The 25089-nt window shown below is 39.0% G+C and overlaps 1 protein-coding gene across 1 annotated transcript; it reads right to left on the bottom strand.

Annotated features, from left to right (window-relative positions):
* Positions 1-3802: 3802 nt before the first annotated feature.
* gnptg (N-acetylglucosamine-1-phosphate transferase subunit gamma) lies at positions 3803-25024 on the bottom strand. The gene is made up of 11 exons (XM_028814470.2): positions 24865-25024; positions 24012-24060; positions 21374-21441; positions 21104-21158; positions 17992-18075; positions 17547-17640; positions 15965-16079; positions 15350-15432; positions 12807-12938; positions 9594-9675; positions 3803-8276 (listed from the first exon to the last, which is right to left on the bottom strand). The coding sequence occupies exons 1-11, from the start codon at positions 24929-24931 to the stop codon at positions 8146-8148; spliced, it is 960 nt and encodes a 319-aa protein (XP_028670303.2). The 5' UTR covers positions 24932-25024; the 3' UTR covers positions 3803-8145.
* Positions 25025-25089: the final 65 nt, after the last annotated feature.

The following is a 25089-nucleotide window of genomic DNA, read 5'->3' as shown; positions in this document are numbered from 1 at the left end:
AAAGTGAGTTCAGTGTGCCCAAAAATGTTGGAGGCACTCGCTTTCGCGCTTGTACTGCACATCCATCTCTCTTTGCAAGAACCAGCAGTAGTCACCCATCAGGCTCGGAGTGAACTTTCCCCGATATCAGTTTCCCATCACCTTTATGTCTTGATGAAATCTTTCCCCGTACTCATCTCTGCTTATATTTGGTGGAAAAAAGTCGAGAATGTAAATAATGCGTCTTCAGTGACATTCTGGCTCCCGTAAGCTGATATACTTTCAGCTGATTCTCCACAAGCTCAGTATAATTCTCTGCTCTGTGACTGTCAAGAAAATTCTGGATAATCCGCACGAATGAGGGTGCTGATTCAGTTGGTTTCAGTTTCCTTTTGAACTCATCATCAAGCATCAGTTCATGGATTTCAGGGCCAACAAAAACACCTTCAGTGATTTTTGGCTTCACTTTTCTCGAGACCAAACTTATTTCTTAAATGCTGAAATGCATCGCCTTTACTGTCCAGTCACCCTAGTTGTCCAAGACCTGGAACATCATAAGTAAAAAATGGGATGTGCTGGGCGAAAACAGTTTTCAGATTTGGAGTCAGCAAGTGAAATTTGAAAGTACAGGTGAAAGAATCCCAGTAGCAAAATGTTTGTTGACCAGTGATATCTGTTCTGGAGAATTCAGTCTTCTTACGAAAATGTGGGTGAAGTGCATGAAAGGGTGCCAAACACTGACTTGGTAACTTCAGGGCTCACATTGGGAATGACGCAGTTAACTGGAAAGTCATTCTTGGGAGAAACGTCCTGCCGGTTCTGAACCAGAATGGTAAGGTGCCATTAGATTTCTGTGCAGGTCATGTCCATGTTAAAACAAAAGGAGGTTCATAAATGTACCTGGTAGGGGAGCATCTTGGGCCGAATGTCGATGATGGACTTTGTAGTTGTGTCATCTGACTTTAGGCCATATGCTTTGGACACTCGGGTGAAGAGAAGGGACAGAGCTGTCAATTCATCACCATTTGGTAGTGAGTTGAATTCGTAGTTACGCGTGAAGGCCTGATGGACCGAGGATGCTTAGATGTACAATTAGGGTGTCTTGTCTGGCTGGAATGTCTGGCTGAGGATTTCATTCACGATGAGTTCAACCTCTGAGAAAACATTTTCCCATGTACAGAGTGAAGTCATCATAGCCATTGTCTCATTGTACCCTGGTCAAGACCTCAATTATGGGAAGCGGCTGTTAAAAGCTGCCGTCTTAAGGCAGCTGGGGCATCTCATGTTGGCAACCCTAAGGCACAATAGTGGATACCAGAGATGAGGGAAGCTGTCAGACTGAAGAAGGTGGCCTACAGGGGAATGTTCTCTGTGAGATCTCTCATCTTTGTTGAGAAGTACTGAGAAGCAATGGGGACTTATGCAAAAGTGGTTGCAGAATCAAAAAGTAGTTTAGAGAGGCTATGGATGGCCTAGATAGAGCAGGGTTGTCCAACACCGTGCCTGGTGGGCTGCAGTGGCTGCTGGTTTTCTTTCTAACCATCTTCATTAGTGAGCCATTTTTGCTGCTGTTTAACTTGTTTTGCCTTAGTTTTAATTGACGTGACTCGGACCGCTTAGTTGTTTTTTTCCTTAATGAGCAGCCAAACAATAATGAGACGCAAAGCAAGCTGCCACATGACCAGCTAACCTGAAAATAAAGAAAGGTGAAGGTCTCGGTCATGTTGGTCTGCTCAGGTCACCAAAATATCTTGACGGTGGTCTGCTGTGGCAGAATGAGAGCAGCAACAAGTCATGGAATTCAATAACAGCAAGAATTGGCTTCTCATTAAGAATCTGGTCGGAGTGAAATTGGCTGGAGTTTGACATTCCAGTTTAGCTGGTCACCTGTTGGCTCGTTTCACATCTCATTTCTGTTTGGCTGCCATTTAATGAAGAAACAAATCAATTCACAGGACTCAATCCTTAAAAACAGGGCTATTAAAATGAAGGGAAAAGGAGTTAATTAGCAGTGAAAACTGGTCACTGATTAGGAAAAGGGTTAGAATGAAAACCTGCGGCCCACCTGGACCGGAGTTGGACACCCCTGGCCTAGAGGCTATTCTAACAAACCATTTGACACCTCAGAAAGTGACGGCATGAATTTGCCCAGACTGTGATAAGCAGGAATAGGGAGGTGATGACCTTTTCTGTGGAAAATGTCAAAGTAGTGGAAGGAACACTTTAAGGAACTCCTCAACCCGGTGGACATGCTCTCCTCTCAGGAGACGGCGCTGAACACATCTGGTGGGATGAGGTTCCATCATTGTTGCTGAAGCCACTGTGGTGGTTAAGCTTCTGGGGTTGATGAGTCCTGCCAGAGATGTTGAAAGCACTGGACATTGTCGGGATAGCATGGTTAATATAGCTGACAGGTGTGGGTGGTCCCCATGTTTAAAAAAGGTGACCAGAAGTACCAACTGCAGAGGCATCACACACTGCAGCCTCCCAGGTAAGGTCTGTGCTGGAGGGTAGACGCCATCCGACAGTTGAGCCAAAGATACAGGGGGAACAATGCGGAGTCCTTCCTGGCGGTGGAACAGTAGATCGGCTCTTCTCCCTGGCACAGTTGCTGGAGGGTGAGTTGAAGTATGATGATTCAGTTTAAACATGTTTTGTGGATTTGGAAAATTTATACAACTGTGTCCCTGGGTATGTGTTGTGCAAAGGTGCTACAGAAATATGGTGTACCATGGCTGCTATTGCATGCTGTTTGGTCCCTATATAATGGCAGCGAGAGCAGAGTTTAAATGCTGCCCTTAATTGAGAAGTTCAAGTATCGCAGGATGTTGTTGATAAGTGATGGAAGAAGAGAATTTGAGATTTACAGGTGGCTTGGAGCGGTGGCAGTGGTTTTGTGGACTCTGATCTGGTCCATGGTGATGAAGTGGGACCTGTCAACTGAGTTTATAGGTTGATCACCATCCCCGTCCCCACCCTTGGTCATGAGCTTTGGTAACATGAGATTGTGAGATAATGTAACGTAGATTTGGTAAGAGTGAGATTGTGAATACAAACTGCGGGAATGAGGATTGTTCGCAGAGCTGACCCTGTGTGATTGGGCAAGAAGTTCAGTAACTGGGGTGACTGTCAGAGTAGGGTCATGAGAGGAGCCAGCTGAGGTGGTTTGGACAGGTTCTAAGGTTGCATGTTCAACTGGGCGGAGACCCTGCAGCAGACTCGGCACACGCTGGAGGACGTCTGGGCCTCCACAACTCTAACCAGGAGAAGTGAGAGGAAAACGTGTTGATACAAAAACAATTTTCAATGATGGTATATTAATACAGCCTTGTCTCCAAATGCAAATGTGGAATGAAGATGCTTTCGCTTGGGGAATTTGCATATTGAACATGGTATCCTGAAGCTCCTTGATCATTTAATGGTGTTGCTATGGGCTCAGTGAATGTCTACATTTATATGGACTGTTGTCAGTTTATACATTTTTATTTGCATCTTACTACTTCTTCCTAAAGATTTTTTGTCCTGGTGGTTTATGGGGATCTCAGATGTATGGCAGGCAGTCTCCCATATTTACTATAAATGGTGGTTAAAGGAGGTGATTCATTTATGATGTCCCAAATTCAGGTCTGCTTACTTATCTGTCCATACAACTGCACTCCACGTCTTGGGAAGAGAATGCAATACCATTAAAAAATACCAGTTAGCATTTTTGTAATAACACATTTCCTGTACTGTATAAATGTCAGCATTTGATTTTTAAATAGTGTTTTAGCTATTATAACGGAGATAGTGATATTATTTAAAACTCATTTCATTTATGAGTTCTCACACAAGGGAAAATAAAGAATACATTTACCAAGTTTACTCTTTACTCATTGAACAATGAAAAATGTACTCAAATGCATGTTTTTAAACACAAACCCAGCCAGTGACTTCTCAGTTTTGGCACCCCAACTTATTTTCTGCACACATAAAAGAGACAAATTTATTTCTGTGACCAAAAAGTTCTGGCTAAATCTAATACACATTTTGATAAACCTTGCAGTAAATATGAAATGTTTTTAATAAACGTGCAAGTGGCTACCTGGTTACTATGTCTCAGTAATTCCAACAGATGGTGCATCACAAACATTTTTATTGATAAAATGCATTGCATTTGTCATTTCAATAGATGGTACATCTCAAACATTAGCACTGCTTTTACACATTCCACACCAAATGGCATATAACAGTGAATACGCATTGCATGGTGAACTGCAAATGTTAATGCTGAGGTCTACATTGATTATTTGGATTTCAACCAGTCATAGACAGGTTAAATAGTTTTATTATTAAAAGCAGGCCATCATTAGGCAGAGAAAACAAAACACATCTGAGAGATATCAGAAACACCAGGGGCCTCATGTATAAATGGTGTGTACGCACAAAAATGTTGTGTACGCCCGTTTCCACACTCAAATCGCGATGTATAAAACCTAAACTTTCACGGTAGCTCCAACCCTGGCGTACGCAAGTTCTCTGCTCAGTTTTGCAAACTGGCGGCACCCAGCGTCAAAGCAGTGCTGCTGTTCCTGTGTGGTTTCCCTTTCTTTTTTAGATCCACATCCCTGACGCGGCTTTATCATATACACTGAAATTAACCGCATATTGTTTATTAGTTTAAGGCACCCGATTGTAATTAACCTGCAGCAATATAATGGTCCAAAGAGTGGCCAAACTATTCTAAATACCATAGCTGCTTTAGCGTTGTTACTCTCATTGCACCTTCTTCTTTCAGCTGCTCCCGTTAAGGGTTGCCACAGCAGATCATCTTTTCCACATTACTCTCACTGCACCACTCGGAGTATTTATATCACTGTATCTGAGTGGGGAATCACAGCAGCAGCTGATTGGAAAGAGAAATATCGGGATACAGCGTGAAGCACACGCTGCCTCAGCCATGCTGTCTATTGAACTGCTTCTCACATGGCAAACGCTTCAGAGCCTTTCCTATACTGACCTCGCAGTTCAGAAACAGTGTCATCCCAAGACCTATAAACGCAGTCAATCAGTCCATCAAGTGCTCCTTGTAGAACTGTTTGTACTTATAAGTACAATCACCTCACTGTAAACTTGCACTGCAGGTACAATATTGCACAACCTGAGCCACATTATAAAGTGCGTATTTACATAGGATGATGATATCATTTTTAAGATGAAATGCAGGAAAATATGTTTATATTATACAAATAAAATGTTAACATCATTTAAATAATCTATATTGTTAATAATTAAACATGTGAGGACACGGTGTCACTGCGCTAGCTAGTTCAGGGATTGTTCCTGCCTCGCGCTGTATTCTTGCTGGGGCTGGCACAACACTGGAAGGTTAGACGGATAGAATAATTAAACATGTACTACAAAAATATTTCAGTGTTCCTTAAAAGTTTTGAAGAATCAGCGTTCTAAGCTTACAGATGGCTTAACGTCTATTACAGAGCTGATTGTGTGGCAATTGGGTATTTGGAGAAAGAAAAGGAAGGACAGGAATTGGAGGTTAGTACATTTGAAAGAGACAGTACTGCTGTGATAAAGTATTTAATCAAAGGTCGCGCAGCAAGCATCTTGCGTGAGACATGAACAATCACTGTGTCCCCATGTTTAATAACATGCTTTCATTCCTATCATCATGAAAACGATATCAAGTATACATCTCAGTATTTTAATTAGTCAGAGAGCTGTAATGGATTCTGTGTCCTGTCGGAGGAAGAGAAAGAACGGAAGCACGTAGTGATTCACACACACACAGCACATAGAAGATCAAATACAAAACAAAGCATTTAACGTGCTACTATAGTTATGATGGGATTTGAGAAACTAAACATTAAATGATTTTAAGATGAAGTTTATGATGTTCTACTTTAATGACAAAATAAACTACGTGATTAATGTAGAAATCTCGAGATTAAAGTTGACATTTTGTGCTTTTTTTCCAACTGTGTGCCTATTTTTTTTTCTCTGTACCCTAAAAAGCTTTCATATGCATACTGAGATATGGTGTCCCGCAGGGCTCAGTACTCGGACCTTTACTGTTTTCACTGTACATGCTTCCACTGGGATCTCTCATTAGGAAACATAATGTTAATTTTCACTCGTATGCAGATAACACCCAGTTATACCTTTCATTTACATCAAATGAAGTTTCTCCGATGTTGTCTTTAATTAGTTGTGTTAGTGAATTAAAGGAGTGGATGAATAAGAACTACTTGTCTTTAAGCACTGATAAAACAGATGTTAATTGTTGGAGGGAATGACGCTGTTCACAACAATATTTTGTCATCATTTACCTCAGTTGGAATCCCCATTAATTTCACTGAATCAGCCCACAATCTAGGAGTTATCTTTGACTCCAGCATGTCATTTAAAGTGCATATTACAAAGTTGTCCAAATCATGTTTCTTCCATCTTAAAAATGTTGGGAAATTAAGGCGCTTTTTAAATAAACAGGATTCTGAGAAACTAATTCATGCATTTATTTCTAGTAGGATTGACTACTGCAATGCGGTGTTCACTGGATGTTCAAACTGTTCTTTATACAGCCTCCAGTGAATCCAAAATGCTGCTGCAAGAATTATTACAAGAACAAGAAAATACAAACACACAACTCCAGTTTTTAAATCTTTACATTGGCTCCCGGTTAAGTTTAGGGCAGATTTCAAAATCCTCCTTTTAACATATAAAGCATTAAATGGCCGAGGTCTGGCTTACTTGTCTGAACTTATCATGACTTACAAACCACAGCGCACATTAAGTTCTCAAGATGCCGGTCTGCTTATGATTCCAAGGATTAATAAAATAACAGTGGGAGGTCAAGCTTTTAGTTACAGGGTCCCTAAACTGTGGACTGGTCAGCCTGCTACTGTAAGAGATGCCCCTTTGGTCTCAGCTTTGAAATCCCGGCTGAAGACTCACTACTTCAGTTTAGCACACCCTGACTAGAGCTGCTGATTAACTGTACAGACTGCATCTCTGTTGTTAGTCATTAGCACTAAAACATAAGTAACATGATAGTTATAATTTGTTACTAACCCTCACCTATTCTGTTTCTCTTCTCGGTACTCAAATGTGGCACTTGGTGCCACGACCTGCCTGCCAATTTGTTTGCCTAACTCAGGTAAAGTCATCTCTGATGGAGAATTGCAGGAATCATGGGGTAGAGGGGTCCTTTCTTCGGATTGGCTGGCCCAGCACTGTTTCAGCTGTGGAATGGCCAAATGGGGGAGGCAGCTTGATGGATGGCTGAGGTCTCCAGTACTCTAAACAAATCCAAATCATATTATGTGATATCATTTACTGTTAAATTCTGGTCTGTATTTGTAAAATTTTTATTTTTATACTGTATTGAGGATTTTTTCTGTTCTGTGTACTGTATTGTATTGACCCCTTTCTTTTTGACACCCACTGCACGCCCAACCTACCTTTTTGAACTGCCTTTCCCAAGGTTTCTTCCATTTTTTCCCTACAAGGGTTTTTTGGGAGTTTTTCCTCGTCTTCTTAGAGAGTCAAGGCTGGGGGGCTGTCAAAAGGCAGGGCCTGTTAAAGCCCATTGCGGCACTTCTTGTGTGATTTGGGCTATACAAAAATAAATTGTATTGTATTCAAACCACTATTCTTCCCATGAACATGCCAAGTTTGGTAGGGTAAAACAAGTCTTGCAATCACAACCATTCAAGGATGAAGAAATGTCAATACTTCATTTTCTGTGGCAAGTTTTGTCCTCTTAAGCCCATGATGAAGATATGGATCTGGAGGAACTTGGTTTAAGTCTACTGCATCCACTTCTTATATGTGTTGCTACAATGCACTTTTGTTTCTCACCCACAGTTAAAACAGTATAGGTGACCATGATGGCAAAGTTTTGTAAACTGGCTTGTGGGGAAAAACAACAACTTTTGATAAAGAAAAGTAACCATTCTCTCCAGGTCATTGTGATCCTCGTTTTGATCATCTTTAAGGCATTCTGCTTTAGCAATCTGCATTTCTACTATACTGCTTGCAAAAATGCAGGACAAAGTTTTTGATTACATTCATCCTCATTTATTGTTTTCCAAGCAGGCCTCCAGAATTCCCTGAAAGACAGACCGACAGTCCACTCAGCTGAAGTCTCCCAGGTGCTTATGTTGCCTGCTAACTCTGCAGGTTTTTCTTTTTGGCCAAAGGCAAGGCTTGCAAAATTCCAACATCTCCTCTGAGGTGTATTTGTGTTTTGCTGGTGGTCACAGCAGAGGGGCTGGGAGTTGCCTGTTGACCATGGGTTTCTTTAAAAGACAAAAATATTTCTAGTAATTAAAATTGCACTCTCTTCTGTAAACATTTTCAAATAGAAGAAAGCAACAAATAGAATAAGTATTTTTAATAAATGAGCCACACAATCAGATGCCCAAAAAAAATAAAATAAAGTGTCCGCTTTTGACATCAGAAAATGTATGCAATAAACAAGACTCCCCCACCACCAAAAAGTAACAGTTATTAAAAATATAGAAAGAGTAAAAAAGTGGTCCCTGTGACTGCTTGATGCACTTTAGTTTTGCCAGGATAGGCTCTGGCCACCATCGACCCGTGATTGGATTAAACAAGTGTGAAAATATTATACTGCCTGCATAGATCTTTTTGATTATATTTCTTTAAGATTGTGTCTGCTATGTTAGCACCGAGTGTCCCCCTTTTATATGCAAGACACATAAATTTGACTTTGAGATGTATGTTACATCATCAGTTACCATAGGTCACATTTATTAAATTAAGCACCCAGTTTATCTAAATAGTTTAGGAAACTGTATGCTATAAGCAAAGAAGGATTTGAACCTCCTTAGTGTTAACCCTGAGCAGCTTGGGTTCGGAATCCAATGTAATACGGTTAAGCCCAACCATCTCTCGGGTTAAATTGGTTTGCATGTACAGTGTTAAGAGTGAAAAGCACTTGGGACAGTATTTTACTCCCATCTAGTGGATAAAACAACATCATCCAAACCTGACTATTTCTATGTGTTTTGCCACTTTATATTCATGAGGGACATAGCCTTCAAACCAGAACACACAATGGTGTGCAAACAAATATACAGTATGCAAAACCAGTTTTAGAACAAACTGAAACTGAACCATTAGTTGAATTAAGCAAGAGTTATGACAATGTGAACTGCTCTTTATATATTGAGACAGGCACTAAAACGGATGCAATATAGCAGTGTGTGACAACCACCAGGCTTTGCCCGATGAATTAAGTCGTGAGAAACTTAAGTGTGGCAAAAAGATGAGATGATTGCAATCAAGTGAAAGGAACAGAAAGACATTAGCATGGTCAAGTAACACACAGCTACCATCCTGAGTGTAATGTTGGGACTTTTGTTGGCGACCGTTTCAAACCATATTATATGAGAAAGACATGCATTAAATCTGCATCTGTACAGCAGTGGACACTAGACATGCCTTTCCTACTGTATTTATGTTGACACTTTGGTATTAATATATTTCTGTTACACATTTTTTCTTGTTCAAAAAATTCAAAATGTTTGGTTTACTCTTCCAGGAGTAAACAATGCTAGGGAGGCTATATAATAGTATAAAATAAGCAATACCAGGATTACTGTCATAAGTGATGCCATGTTGGGACAAAACAGCTTTCAGTTTTTCAACTTCAGCAGACAGCTTCTGGTTCTCCTACAGGGCACAAGAATTCAGGATTACTCAAGACTTTACTGTCATTTTTCATTTTCTGGCACACTATAACAACATCATTCCTAAACAAAAAAAAAAAAAAAGATTTGTCGTCCTATGAAGAAAGAATGTTCTACCTGAGATTAATGTTACTGAATATAAAGACATGTTCTCTCGTAATATCTCATTCTAATTGCCACTATTTCTACTGTTGTCTTTTTGTAATTGACTAGTTAATGTACTTCAACCTACTCTGCCATTTGAAAGTAGTAAGACAACAAAACACAGTCATAAGTATCTGTGTTACCCAGGTTTGCATGTAGCAGGCAAACTCATCCTTGAACCTGGGGCATCAATAGTCAGGTACCGATATGGACTGGACAGTGAGGATACAGAACAACAACAGTGGTGCAAAAGTGCTTTGTACTGTTTATTCAAACAACAAGCTCAACAATAAAGAAAGTGTGGTGCAGTCTATTCAATACATAGTTCAATAAATTCGTCCATAAAAAACAGTTCATTCATGAGGATTAAAACCAACAATGAAAAAGTTAAAATCCAAGTACACAAAACATGCAGAGATTGGGTCACCTTTACAATCCTTTCCTGCCAGCCCAGTTAGTCTTCCTCACTCCATTTCCCCAGCTCACCTGTCAGCTGTTGCTGCTAGGCAGAGATGCCAACAGCTGCAGTTCCTCTCCGTGGTTCTCGTTCCAATCACCATCCTTAGGCATCTGCTGTGACACTCTGAGCTGGACCGCCATCTTCCCTACACTTTTCACGCCATCTACAGGATCCCCAAGAGTCCACTCGATCATTCCCTGCTCCTTCACAGTGAATCGCTGTAGCACCGTTCCCCTCACTCTCGCGCAGGGCAAATTGGTTGCCTGCCACTTCACCAATTCTACCCCTCTATGCATTTGATTTCTTTCTCTATTTCCCTTTTCCAGCCTACCCAGGATTCTTTATACTCCCATGGATGCAGAGTCCTAATTACAACCTGCAGAGAGCCAATGAGGAAACTGGAACCAATCACGCACTGAAGTGCAAGCACGATTATCCCCAATCTCCTTATTAAACGCCATGGACCCCTATCATGCTGTCTACCACAGTATGTCAAAGGAAGTGTAGTAATACAACACTTATGAATTTTTCTTTTTCATGACTTCTTCACCAAACAACGCCAACCTAAACACAAATCTGCTGTAGCATAAAAAGTGTCCATCCTGGATAGAAAAGGTTTAACCCAGCCTTATTGCTTTTTGGTGTGTAGCTATACCACAATCCTTCTTTTCTTAACATTCTCTTTTACTGTACTTTTTATCCCACCTCATAAGTACATTATCAAGCAGTCATACACATAGTATAAGATCCCTATTTTCATTGTTTTTATTTAATTTTTTCCCTCATTTTTGATTCACTTTTTTACATTTATAACAGTATTTAAGGTAATCCACTGATATTTTTATGCAACACCTTTAAGATGACCAGTTCTACTTGATAACACAGAATTCTAAATTGAAGAGGTCCTGTAATCTAATCCGCTATATACATTCAAACGCACATATTTACTTCTTGTTTTCCACAACACCGTTCACCAAGGCACTTGCTAAACAACCTGGCTTAGGTACAGAGTTTAAATGTCATGTCAGTCATTTTCCAACCCACTTAAATGTCTTCAGAGAAGTCACATAAAAAAAAACCTCATATTAGCAACATATACATCTGTGTTGAGTGCTTCTATCATGTGGACAGCAGAGTTTGAGGGACAGGGTGTGTGAAATTCTGAATCTGACACCCTATATTTCCCTCATGTCAGACATATCAAAATCAACAACATTCAAAACTGACCCACCCAGTATAGCCATGGGTTAAATTGGGAAGATATTGCAAGAAAATCGTACTTAAAAGAAGTTGCTACAGGACAGCCTTCAGCTTTATCTTATCCTTTTAATGATTGTCTGAATAAATTCCCACCATTGTGCGATTCACGCCTGGACAAACTGGTGAGGAAGGCAGGCTCTATTGTAGGCATGGAGCGGGACAGTTTGACATCTGTGGCAGAGCGACGGGCGCTGAGCAGGCTCCTGTCAGTCATGGAGAATCCACTGCATCCACTGAACAGTGTCATCTCCAGACAGAGGAGCAGCTTCAGCGACAGACTGCTGTCAATGTCCTGCTCCACTGACAGACTGAGGAGATCGTTCCTCCCCAACACTATGCGAATCTTCAATTCCACCCTTGGGGGGGGGTAAACATTAACATTATACAAAGTTACTGTCTGTTATACCTGCATTTTTATCACTCTTTAATTTAATAATTGTTTTTTAACAGTATGCTGCTGCTGGAGTATATGAATTTCCCCTTGGGGATTAATAAAGTATCTATCTATTGTGAAGGACAGCCAGGACAGCTGCATCTGTTCCGGGGGAGCAGCCATGGTCACCTCAATACCTCCCCCGGGACGCTTGGTGGCAGCCTCCCTGGCAGCCAATGATTCCCCAACCCGGCGCATGGCTCCATGGGAGATGGAGTCCTCCACAGCCTGGTTGGGGGCTCGGATGGCCGCCAGGGGGAGCTGCTTGGAGTCAGCAGCCTGGCTGGTCATATCTTCAACCCCATCCGGAAGGGCAATTAGGACCAGGTGGCCAAGCACCTGGAACGCTTCTGGGTGGGGTATAAAAAGGGCCAGCCACCATCACTCGAGAGAGCCAGAGTCGGGAGGAGGAGGACTAAGCCTGAGGAGGAGGAGGAGGAGGAGGAGTGGTGGTGAAGAAGAGAAGAGAAGAGTAGAGTGTAGTTGTAATATTTAAGTGCTTGTGGGACTATGTTGGGATGGTGGGACACGGGGAAGGCGTGCCCCACGGCTGAAGAAAAATAAAAGTGTGCTTTGTGTAAGTACGTGCCTCTGCGTCAGTCTGTGCCAGGTCAGGCGCTATATAGCGTCTATATTACACTATCAATCAATCAACCAATTTCTGGGACTTCTGAAGTATATCATTAAATTAAAATGGAGCACTTAATATGTGTTTTTGAAATTTAAACCCTCACAATTGCGCCACTTGTCAATGAAATCTCACTCTCAACAGATTCAACCCCACCCCACTATGGAGAACAGCCCCAGGGACACTTACCTTTTCACACTTGTCCAGATTTTCAAAATTAGTTTTTTTTGACTGCCTACTTTCAGGCTCGGACTCATTTTTCATTGGCAATTTTAAGAGTTTTGCCTCAACAAAAATTTCTTTCAGCATTTTTTCATATCCCTTGAAAACAAATAAAATAATAAAAAAGGGTTAATCTAAACAACACTTCCCATCACTTGATATACATTTTAAAGAATGAAAGTCAAACCAAGTAAGGCTTTGTTTACATTTACTGTTAAAACGTTTCACATTCCGCAAAGTACCATGCAACCCTTGATTACCAGAATACATACCACTAATGACCTGTTTCATTATTCACATATACATTGTGCTCAATTCAGATACAATGCCACACAATCAGAAAAAAATCTCCCTGAGCAAGCCTGGCATTAGATTTGGTTACTGCAATAACATACCCATGAGACAACACCAAAAAAAAGTAGACTCATTCTAGAGCACTTAATGCTGAAATCTGACTTAACAAAAACATGCTGACTTCATTCTGAACTTTCATTTCAAACAATTTATTACTTTATCTAGCTTACTGGTACTGATTGGGCAGGGGTGTATGTGACAGAGTTATCTTGTAGGTTTTATCAGCCTACTCTCAATGAATGCAAAGAAAAATCTGTATGTAGATATGTAAAGATCTTTATTTTATAACACGCTGTTTGTGATATGTCTAAAGCAGTGTTAACCTGGAGTTCTGTAAAGATGACAATTTAAAATGTCATAATTTTATATCATTTTTTATATTCAGGAAGACAGCAGGTGGAGCAAAGGATGAGCATAACTTAAATATCATCTGAAATCACCTGAAAGTGTACTGTTCAGACAGAAATGTTTATAATGTTTATAAAAATTATAATACTTAACAAATTCAGATAAGTATGTACAGTATAAAGATGCATATCCTCTTAACAAACAGAAATATTTCAGGTTTTTAATTTTGTTTTACCTGGAATATATATTTATTTTCCCTCTCTATTATTTGAAACATTCATGTAAAATGACTGATATGAAAATGGCCCTATCTAAATAAGAAAGATAACTTGCTACCAAATAAGAATATATTACGTCTTTACTTTAATATATTTGAATCTTCTACATAACAAGGAAAATCATTAATAATGACCAGTCTAAACTCATCTAGGAAATCACAGAAGACCATTCATTATATACAATATATTGAAAGTTTCAGGACTGCTGCAGTATATCAAAATAAAATGGAGCACTTATATGTGTTTTTGAAATTTAAATCCCCATTACTTTTTAGTATCATAAGTCTAACAAAAATATGCTTAATTTGGTTGTTAAAGCAAGAATGATAAGTTGGAAAGCCTCTAAACAAAAATTATATTCCCAGTATCATGCAAGCAAAATATACAATCAATATTAAAAGGACATGTGTCTCAGTTAAACTAAGTCGTGCAATGAACAAAAAATGTGACTCAGAGAATGATTTAAGCATGCTTGGAACTAACTGAAGCAATCCATACATTTTGTACGGGAAATAAAATGTTTGTCCAAATAGGAAAGAATATACTTTTTAACAATATATAGTATGTAGTTTTGATAAGGATGTTTTTAATTATAAAACTTAATATATCTTTTGCATGGGGCGGCACGGTGGCGCAGTGGGTAGCGCTGCTGCCTCGCAGTTGGGAGACCTGGGGACCCGGGTTCGCTTCCCGGGTCCTCCCTGTGTGGAGTTTGCATGTTCTCCCCGTGTCTGCGTGGGTTTCCTCCGGGCGCTCCGGTTTCCTCCCACAGTCCAAAGACATGCAGGTTAGGTGGATTGGCGATTCTACATTGGCCCTAGTGTGTGCTTGGTGTGTGGGTGTGTTTGTGTGTGTCCTGCGGTGGGTTGGCACCCTGCCCAGGATTGGTTCCCTGCCTTGTGCCCTGTGTTGGCTGGGATTGGCTCCAGCAGACCCCCGTGACCCTGTGTTCGGATTCAGTGGGTTGGAAAATGGATGGATGGATGGATATCTTTTGCATATACATGTGTTCGTCATTGCAGCTCTGAGGTCTCCTACTGTAATACACAAGGTGCAGTGGACTTTGCAATAAAGTAACTATGAAAGAATGCGCATAGATAACCTTAGAAAACGTGAATACTTCTGCAAAGCACTGAATGCATTTTTCTGTGTGTGATGCATGGTTTTTTTGCTACAGATAGTTGGATTTTTATTGTATTTGAAATAATGTATATTGACTACTACTACTATTGACTACTAGTGGGAGAAAAAAAGGAAAGCCCTGGCTTCTTGCAGGGGTGTGATTCAGCTACGGTGACAATAAAGCAAAGTCAGTCAGTCAGTCAGTCATTGTCCAACCCGATATATCCTAACACAGGGTCACAGGGGTCTGCCGGAGCCAATCCCAGCCGGCACAGGGCAGGAATAAACCCCGGGCAGGGCACCAGCCCACCGCAGATAAAGCAAAATGCAAAAGTCATTTTTTATTTTCACATTGAAGACCAGTGATTCTTATACTGATCAGAACCAGCTTGCTGTTGAGTTCAATACCTGTTCAGTAATGAGCTCCTCATAGACAGACTGAGCTGCCTTGTCCCATTCCCTGCGAAGTTTCTCACTCAAGGTTGGATACACTGAAATATAAACAAATTTGTATTTGGACTTCAACCATTCTGGATTTTCAGTCCATCGAATCTAGCATTAGTTAAAAAAAGAAAGAAAAAAAAACAAAACAACAACAACTGACTAAAAATGCTCCTCAATTGCAAGGCTAGAATAAACCCTTTTAATGCTAGAGGCTATGCGAAGCAAGGTTACTGCTCTCCTGATATAGCCATAAGGGATGCATGCATAAAAGGAGCCAAAATAAATAAATCAGTCTTTCAGCAAATGGGACAGCAAGGTAGGCCTTTGTCTTTACTTCGGTACTGACACCCTATAATTACACATTATTCAGAGAAATGAACTTTGGTGTTTTATTATAAATATGCTGCAGGCAGTAACACACAATAGACACTAGAAGAAAGTGCTTACCACAGTGTTTCCTACATTTTCATGGTAAACAGTAAGAGGGTATAAGTACAAAATGGAAAAAAAAAAAATCTTACTTTTCCACAAAAGTAAACACTTTACAGAAACCATTTATGAATTTGAAAATAAAATTACCCAAAAGTGAGTGAGGATGACAGACAAGTGGAGTCTCAAAGGTGACAGAGTAAATGCAAGTGCTTGGCTCAGAAACTTGGGCCACTCTGTTGCGTCTTCCACAGGTCAAGAGGATCTGAAGAAGGAAAAAATACAAAATTGGTAAAACATACAAAGATGCAAAGTGTCTAATGTAAAAACTACTGCAATAGTATTTGACATATAGAAATATGTTCACTTTTGGTAATCAACTTTTGGAACCTGTCCTGCTACATTTGTTCAAAACAGTCCTTAAACTGATGTTACTCGATTATGTTGATTTCTTTTTTAAGTCACTTTGGATAAAAGCGTCTGCTAAGCAAATAAATGTAAATGTAAGCCTAATTTTACCATTTAAAGGATATGATCAGTATTTCTTAAATTAATTTTTTACATAATAGTATATATTTATTTGCCTCAAAAACTTGCCTTGTTAAATGAAGCATTATTTATAAACTTGAAAAGCTCACATTACTGCCAAAAGCTTAAAATGGCTCTCAGAAGAAACAAAAGCACTAAAACTTACTTAATATGAAAATTTTGAAGACAGGGATATTCAGTATTGATTCATATAGAAGAAAATTGTACATTCACATTTTCACAAAAATAAATATTTCATGTATGCAGTAATTATGATAGTATGTTGATAGTGATTTAAACAATCTTTTCAGGGAAACTGTTAGCATTGCTACGTCTGGCTACAAAGATAAAAAATGCAAGCGCTTTGCTTAACTTTATGTGTATGCACAAGAATATACTGATGAGGAACCTCATCAGATGACAGATGAGAATAATTGACAGAACTGGAAACTGAGAAATAAAAATGTATGTTAGGTAGTTAGAAGGTGAGGCTCGTAACAAAAAACATTTTGGCAAACAGTCACACGTAGAAAATATGAAATAATATCTACCAAGAACAAATGTCTTTTCTGTACAGTGACAGGTTTGTTTACTAATCATGTTAATTACGGCAACAAATTGTTATTACTACAGGTCCAATCTTACAAGTTACTAAAAGGGTGCTGATAGAAACTACAGTCACTCAACTTTTCTTCATTTTATTTTCACACTCTGGGTGTGCATATTTTTTTTTTTTTTTTTAACTATTTTACTAGAAAGGTAGTGCAGTGCTAAACAGCCACAGACATGTTTTTACTTTGACTGTATAGTTCAATGCTTTCAATTTTACAAGAAAATTCCACTCAAGGCAGTCACTATTACACAGGAGAGAATTTGTATCCCTCCACAGAACTCACAGTGCCAACAATTTATAATAAAAATGGAATTTCGTTCAAATTCATTGTTCATCATAGACTTATCTCCTAAACAAAGTTTTCTTTTTTTATGTGTCTTTTAATAATGCTAATTTCCAGGGCAAATGAAATGTACGCCACAAATGTGAAAAACGCTTCAATTTAAGAAATATCAAATTTAATCCTTTAAGGTCACATGAAACCATAAGCCTATCAAGGTAAAATCAGAAGGAAAGCAAGAACTAACAAACAGGCAGTAGATGTCAGGGAAGTCACACTCCAATTTAGGGTCACAAACAGACATATTTTACCTTTGATTGCCTATTTTTGTTTCCACATGAATCTCCATCTCTCATCCACATTGCTGTAAATGTGTTATTTGAAATTTCCCACTCCTGCCAAATTCTGTTAAAAATAAAAAATTTTTAAATAAGTGGCCCAAAACTCACTCCTCACAACTGAATGAAAATATATATTCTACACACCCACTGCCTCTTCAAAGGCATACTTTAACATGATATGATGAATTAACAATATATTCCTAACAACTGGTCAACTGTTTCTTCCCATTAGATGGACAAACAAATAATTCCATAAGATTCACAGTCATTAGAATTTTAAATAATTAGCATCATCATTTTAAACATGAAATTCTTAACATTGATAATGGTGACACACAATGCCACAGTTTATTCTGTTGTTAAAATAATAATCTAGTGCATGTATATCGGTGGAGCTGGTCGAATAAGCACCTACCCCAGTATGCCACTGTATGCATTCCACCGGAATGACTGCTCATGCTGGGTGATGTTGGCAAATGGACAGAATTCATACCTATAACTGTGGAAAGAACACAGTTTTGAAGAAGTTATTTAGACAGACAGATCTTATCACTTTTCTTTTTTTATAAATACTGAATTTAGAGTAGGAAGCAATGTATTCATTCATTTTAATTAATCTGTCTGAAACTCTGAGCTATGACAAGAGATTTCCATATTCCTAAGCAATGATATTTGTACCATTCACACTGTTTCAAGATTTGCATTATTTTATCTTGTGGCATTTATTTTGCAGGTCATATTTTCAGTTATTTCAAATTAGGGCAGTAGTTATCATACTACATCTTTCATTCTCCACATTCTTAAAGCTTATGTTATATGTTTTATAAAGTGTTGTTTTGTTTTTAAAAGCTTCCCAAATGACCACAGGAAGTAATGACCACTGGGTGTCTCTGCATTCTGAAGTAACATATTTCCTTAATATTAATACAGACAATAACTGCTGCAGGGCAAAATTAACATTTGTACTTTATATCAAAGATTGATTTTTCCCTAGGTTCTTACCAGGGAAAGTCAAAGTATCTGTTTTGGTAGGTTATCAGTATTGTACTTCCATTTTTTATTACTTTACAAACAATACATAAGACTGATGAGCATACAGACAGAGAGCTGAACTCTTGTGCACAACTACTATCCTAAAGGTAGTTTAATACACCTGTGAAATACCTTATCTAATTAAGCAGTGCTGCAGCGCTCTGATCATCCTTAATTCTAAGACTGATGGTGGTTATGCTACATACTTCTGTTATATGCATTTTAGGGTACTGTAGGAGTAATTAATTTAAAGGTTACTGTTTATATATTACTACCAACCAGGACCTTATCTCTTCTAATCTAAAATATGCATGTGGGAATATTTATACCTGTCTCTGTCCTTCTGTCAACCAATACTTTATTTTTTCTATACTGTATCTAGAATATGTATGATGCAGCAGTAATTATCAAATTAAACCTAAGACAAAGCATAATTTCCAAGAGTTTACCAGGTCTTTTATCAAAATATTACAATGGCTATAAGTGCTGATGTTAATACAAATGCACCAATCACAAAGTTATTTCACAAGTCTGTGTTATAAGAATAACTATTACCCAAGTGCCTTGAAATTGGGATGGAATTTTATATATATTTTTATTGATTTTATTGTAATCATTCCATACAAATAGATCAATTTTTACAAAAAATAGGATTGAAAACAAATCAGCCCCCACCTCTGAGAAAGAGAGCATTGCTAATGGAGTAAAACTTAAAATTAGTAAAAATAAATACATTGATGAGTTTGATAGGCGGATACAGATAAATGGAGAAGAAAAAGAAATGAGAGAAAAAAAGCAGAGAGAATCTGCTTCCTCAGTGCTTTAAGAGCTTATTCTAAAATGTTATTGATTAGATTCTGCCAGGTTTTGAAAAAGTTATGCACAGATCCTTTAAGTAAGAATTTGATTTTTTCCAATTTCAAATAATATAAAACATCAGTTTCCCACTGACTTAAAAGAGGAGAGTTAGGATTCTTCCAGTTTAGCAAAATAAGTCTGCGTGCCAATAGTGTAGTTTGTTTGTCCTTCTCCATTTTAAGCCCATCTGGAAGAACACCAAACACAGCTGTTAATGGGTTAGAAGGGATTGTGACACCAAGGCTGTCTGAAAGGAACTTAAAAAGTTTTGTCCAGAATGATGTTAATTTGGTGCAGGCCCAAAACATGTGACCCACTGAGGCTGGAACTTGATTGCAGCGTTCGCAGGTTGGATCTTGCCCTGGAAACATTTTGGACAGGATTTTAAATCACCTGCAGCTTGCAAACCATTTGACCTATTGACCTGAAATTTGGTACACATATATTATGTGACCTCTGCTGTCCGCTTTCAGGGTGATGATTGACTTCCAAGGTTATTCCTCTTTTTATGCTTTTTAATTGTAGAATCAACTCTTGGCAGCGGCCAGCAGGACAGCCGTGCGGCGCATGCGTACGGGCACCGTTCTCATCCCTCCCATCTTTGCTGTCACTTCCCTCTTTATATCTTAAATCATTCTTGAGGCAGATTGAAGACTTAAGTGCCAGCTTAAGTGAAAAATTAAAGAAAACGTACTAAGTAAATGCAACACAAACACTGACTTAATCAGTTTTAACACGAAAAGATGCCGACGAAAGAAGAGAAGAAGTGGGCCGTTAGGGTTGAGAAAAGAAGAGCTGCTCAGGAAGCAGCAAGAGCATCAACCTCTGAGCAAATGAAAGCTAAACGTACAGAGAAAGAGGATGAAAACTATGAATGCTCAAGTCAAGTGTAATGTGCAGTGCACCCTTACTGGTTTTGAAATAAAACATTCCCCATACAAGCAATGGAGGTCTACATACATTATTTAGTTCAGCTCAAAGATCCTATTTTCTAACAGTGAAGGGAAAGATTTGAAAATGTGGATGTGCATTTGTCCTCCATTCAAAACTGAACACACTGTGTAACTTTCAGGAAAAATATAAATAGAGCAGCATATATTATTGGATCCCTACTGTTTTGTGTCTGGCTCTTCTGTTTTATTGTCTCGTCTATTGCATTGTTCATGTCCACAAAGTATTTTTTGTAATATCTGTCCACTGTGCAAAAATAAAGGACATATCACTTGGCCACTGCTTCTCAGTGTCTGACTCATTTGTCTGGTTTTCATTCTTTCTTTAACCTATTTTCTTTTACAAAAAAAAAAAAAAAACACTGTAAATGCATCCATTTACCTGGAATATAACTTTATTGTACTAATGCTATCGGTCCAAGAAATAATTGGTTTACTCTGGTATGTGTGAACAAGTAAATCCTGTTAAATTATCTGGAGGGTTAACTGTGGGATTTCCCAAGATCTATGTGTGAAAGGAGCTACAGACTAATGTTTTTTGCAATATTACCACTACGTCAGTCAAAATGGTTCAATAAACTTTCACATTCTATTTGAAAGGTATAAGCACTTTTAGTGATCAGCTTTAAGAATAAAGAAATAGTACTTATAAGAATAAAACAATAAATCTGTTAATTTGGTACTTACGTGGATTCCACAAGGCTAAAGCACTTTCCAGATAGCCTATGAAGATGAGGGGGACCTTTAAATTATAGCAAACATGCATAAATTTACAGGATGCATAATGTTTTTGTGTATAAATGTTAGTTAATTACTTAATGTCATATATGAATAATATTAAAAAAAGAGGTAAAGAACAGCATCAACAATTCTTCATAATGATTAGCAAGACACCTATTAACCTGTTGCACATCATTAGCACTAAAGTCTGATTTCCTTTAATGATTTTTCTCTTACCTGATACAGGAGAAGGGGCCACCTTTGGCTGCATATGGTTTGTCTGAGATAATAATGGATTATTTAAACTGTCAAAGAAATGAAAAAATGTATGTAATTAAAGCACATTAAGCTGAGGTAACTTTATATTTAACTACTACTTGGATGACACTTTTAAAAACAACATTATATAAAGGCTTTTTTCATGTTTTTACTAGCAAAGTCATTATTACACACTATGTAAAATAAAACTGCTACATCACTACCTCGGACTAATCTTCCTCTTGCAAATGCAGGAGGAAGCAGCACAGTAGATTAAATTTGATTGATTTTTCTGTTTCTTATAACTGTATCTACATGTTGCATGTTATTGCAGTATCTAACAGCTCAACAATAACTTGAAACAGAGGTAATAAATATTGTTTAATTCCATTCCCACTGGTTGCTTGTTATGATGACTATACTCATTTTGCATAATTTATTCAACCTATTATTGTGGCACGTACGGTATATACATGTTAATTTCCTATTAGGTTAACTGGTGATTCTAAACTGGTCCCATGTGAGTTGTGTGAGAGGCCCCTACTATATGGCCTGATGTCCCAGCCACAACTGATTCATGCCTTTTATCAAATACCATTAGGAAAAGCTCATGTTACTCTTGACCTAGAATTAGATTAGGTGGATTTAGGAATGATATGATGAGTTGTATGAGAGGTTGGACACTGAAGAGGGAGAAAAGGACCTGTACCAATTGGCTAGACAGAGGGACCGAGGTGGGAAAGATGTGCAGCAGGTTAGAGTAATAAAGAATAAAGATGGAAACGTACTCACAAGCGAGGAGAGTGTGTTGAGCAGATGGAAAGAGTACTTTGAGAGGCTCATGAATGAAGAGAACGACAGAGAGAAGAGGTTGGATGATGTGGAGATAGTGAATCAGGAAGTCCAACGGATTAGCAAGGAGGAAGTAAGGACTGCTGTGAAGAGGATGAAGAATGGAAAAGCTGTTGGTCCAGATGACATACCTGTGGAAGTATGGAGGTGTTTAGGAGAGATGGCAGTGGAGTTTTTAACCAGATTGTTTAATGGAATCTTGGAAAGTGAGAGGATGCCTGAGGAGTGGAGAAGAAGTGTACTGGTGCCGATATTTAAGAATAAGGGGGATGTGCAGGACTGTAGTAACTACAGGGGGATAAAATTGATGAGCCACAGCATGAAGTTATGGGATAGAGTACTGGAAGCTAGGTTAAGAAGGTAGGTGATGATTAGTGAGCAGCAGTATGGTTTCATGCCAAGAAAGTGCACCACAGATGCGATGCTTGCTCTGAAGGTGTAGATGGGGAAGTATAGAGAAGGCCAGAAGAAGTTGCATTGCGTCTTTGTGGACCTGGAGAAAGCACAAGACAGGGTGCCTCGAGAGGAGTTGTGGTATTGTATGAGGAAGTCGGGAGTAGCAGAGAAGTATGTAAGAGTTGTACAGGATATGTACAAGGGAAGTGTGACTGTGGTGAGGTTTGCGGTAGGAGTGATGGATGCATTCAAGGTGGAGTTGGGATTACATCAGGGATCGGCTCTGAGCCCTTTCTTATTTGCAATGGTGATGGACAGGTTGACAGACGAGATTAAGCAGGAGTCCCCGTGGACTATGATGTTTGCTGATGACATTGTGATCTGTAGCGATAGTAGAGAGCAGGTTGAGGAGACCCTGGAGAGGTGGAGATATGCTCTAGAGAGGAAAGGAATGAAGGTCAGTAGGAACAAGACAGAATACATGTGTGTAAATGAGAGGGAGGTCAGAGGAATTGTGAGGATGCAAGGAGTAGAGTTGGTGAAGGTGGATGAGTTTAAATACTTGGGATCAACAGTACAGAGTAATGGGGATTGTGGAAGAGCGGTGAAAAAGAGAGTGCAGGCAGGGTGGAGTGGGTGGAGAAGAGTGTCAGGAGTGATTTGTGACAAATGGGTATCAGCAAGAGTGAAAGGGGGAGGTCTACTGGATGGTAGTGAGACCAGCTATGTTATATGGGTTGGAGACGGTGGCACTGACCAGAAAGCAGGAGACAGAGCTGGAGGTAGCAGAGCTAAAGATGCTAAGATTTGCATTGAGTGTGACGAGGATGGACAGGATTAGAAATGAGTACATTAGAGGGTCAGCTCAAGTTGGACGGTTGGGAGACAAAGTCAGAGAGGTGAGACTGCATTGGTTTGGATGTGTGCAGAGGAGAGATGCCGAGTATACTGGGAGAAGGATGCTAAGGATAGAGCTGCCAGGGAAGAGGAAAAGAGGAAGGCCTAAGAGAAGGTTTATGGATGTGGTGAGAGAGGACATGCAGGTGATGGGTGTAACAGAACAAGATGCAGAGGACAGAAAGATATGGAAGAAGATGATCCGCTGTGGCAACCTCTAACTGGAGCAGCCGAAAGAAGAAGAAGAAATGATATGTTGGGTGTTTTGCTTCAAATACATTTAAATAATCCCAAATCAAAGTTATTATTGACTTTCCCCATGGGATTAATAAAATTTATCTAATCTAATTATCTTTTATTATGAACAGTATAAATTATTAATATCCTCTCAAGTTATGTGCCCTTATGTCCATATTATTTTATAAAGTTTACGTTTTTTGGGAGTTCTGTGAAAGAGAAAAGTTCTGCTCACCCAAATGTATTTGGCTCTTCAACAATCTTCATCTTTCCAGTGGCCACTCCTGACACACACACAAAAATAAAGCACAAGTTTACACTATATATTATTATAATATATAAATACTGTGTTACTGGTATTATGGTTTAGGTTTTAAAGCCTGACACTGACATACTCTGAACATGAGCAAGTTGCCGAGCCTTCAAATGCCAAATTCAAAAGCACTAAAAAAGACTTGCTCTATATCTCCATGAAGGATTTATAAGAAAGTTTTAACCTGTTATACTAATAATTATTAATCACTACTCTGCCCAGAATAGTTATAATATAGTATGTGACTGTACAGTGGTTAACATTGATGTCTCACGGTTATTGGTTTAAGTAAAGTTCAACAAATGCGTTAGGTTACGTTGCGGCACTGGAAAGGCAACCCAATCAGATGATCGCCAAGTACCATGTCGTGAAAGCGATACACAGTGGTCTGTAGGAGTGGGATTTGCCCACCTATTGCGTCGACCAAAGTTTACTGTAAGAAATATGGCACAGAGTCAGGACAGGACTCTACACTAGTCGTGGCTGTCTATGCTCCCCTGTTGTTGAAAACAAAAAACAGTTTAATCCGGGTTTGTTTTTTTCAGTGTTGCATCTTTTAACCGAGTAATTTGCATATGAGTCTGCCCCATTTTATGTGTATATTTTTTTAATTACTAAAAAACTCATCTCTTGTACTTGTTCCCATGCGTTGACAGAGAGAGAACAAATCCGGAATAAATGGAGTTAAAGCTGTAGACAGCCGTAAGGTACACTAGGGTTAAAATAACTTCGGACCTCCAACATGTTGCGAACATTAAAACATTCCGACCCTTACCTCGTAGGAAGAGGCACGCTACTGTAAAGCAAGGAACAATCCATTTATCCAGCACGAAATATCCCATGTTTTACATTAACGCTTTGCGGACAGCTAAAAGTCACGGCCCTCCTTTTCTCAGTCGACACTACCGGAAACAGGAAACAGCGAGTTGCCTGTACGTGTTGCTGTCAATGGTTGATTTTTTGTTTCACGTATCTTTAAACTTAGCCTGAAGCATACGGC

Source organism: Erpetoichthys calabaricus, chromosome 11 (genome assembly GCF_900747795.2).
Source record: "Erpetoichthys calabaricus chromosome 11, fErpCal1.3, whole genome shotgun sequence".
Classification (NCBI taxonomy): Eukaryota; Metazoa; Chordata; class Cladistia; order Polypteriformes; family Polypteridae; genus Erpetoichthys; species Erpetoichthys calabaricus.
Note: the sequence above shows the minus strand (reverse complement) of the source record. Positions and strands in the feature narration are given on the sequence as shown.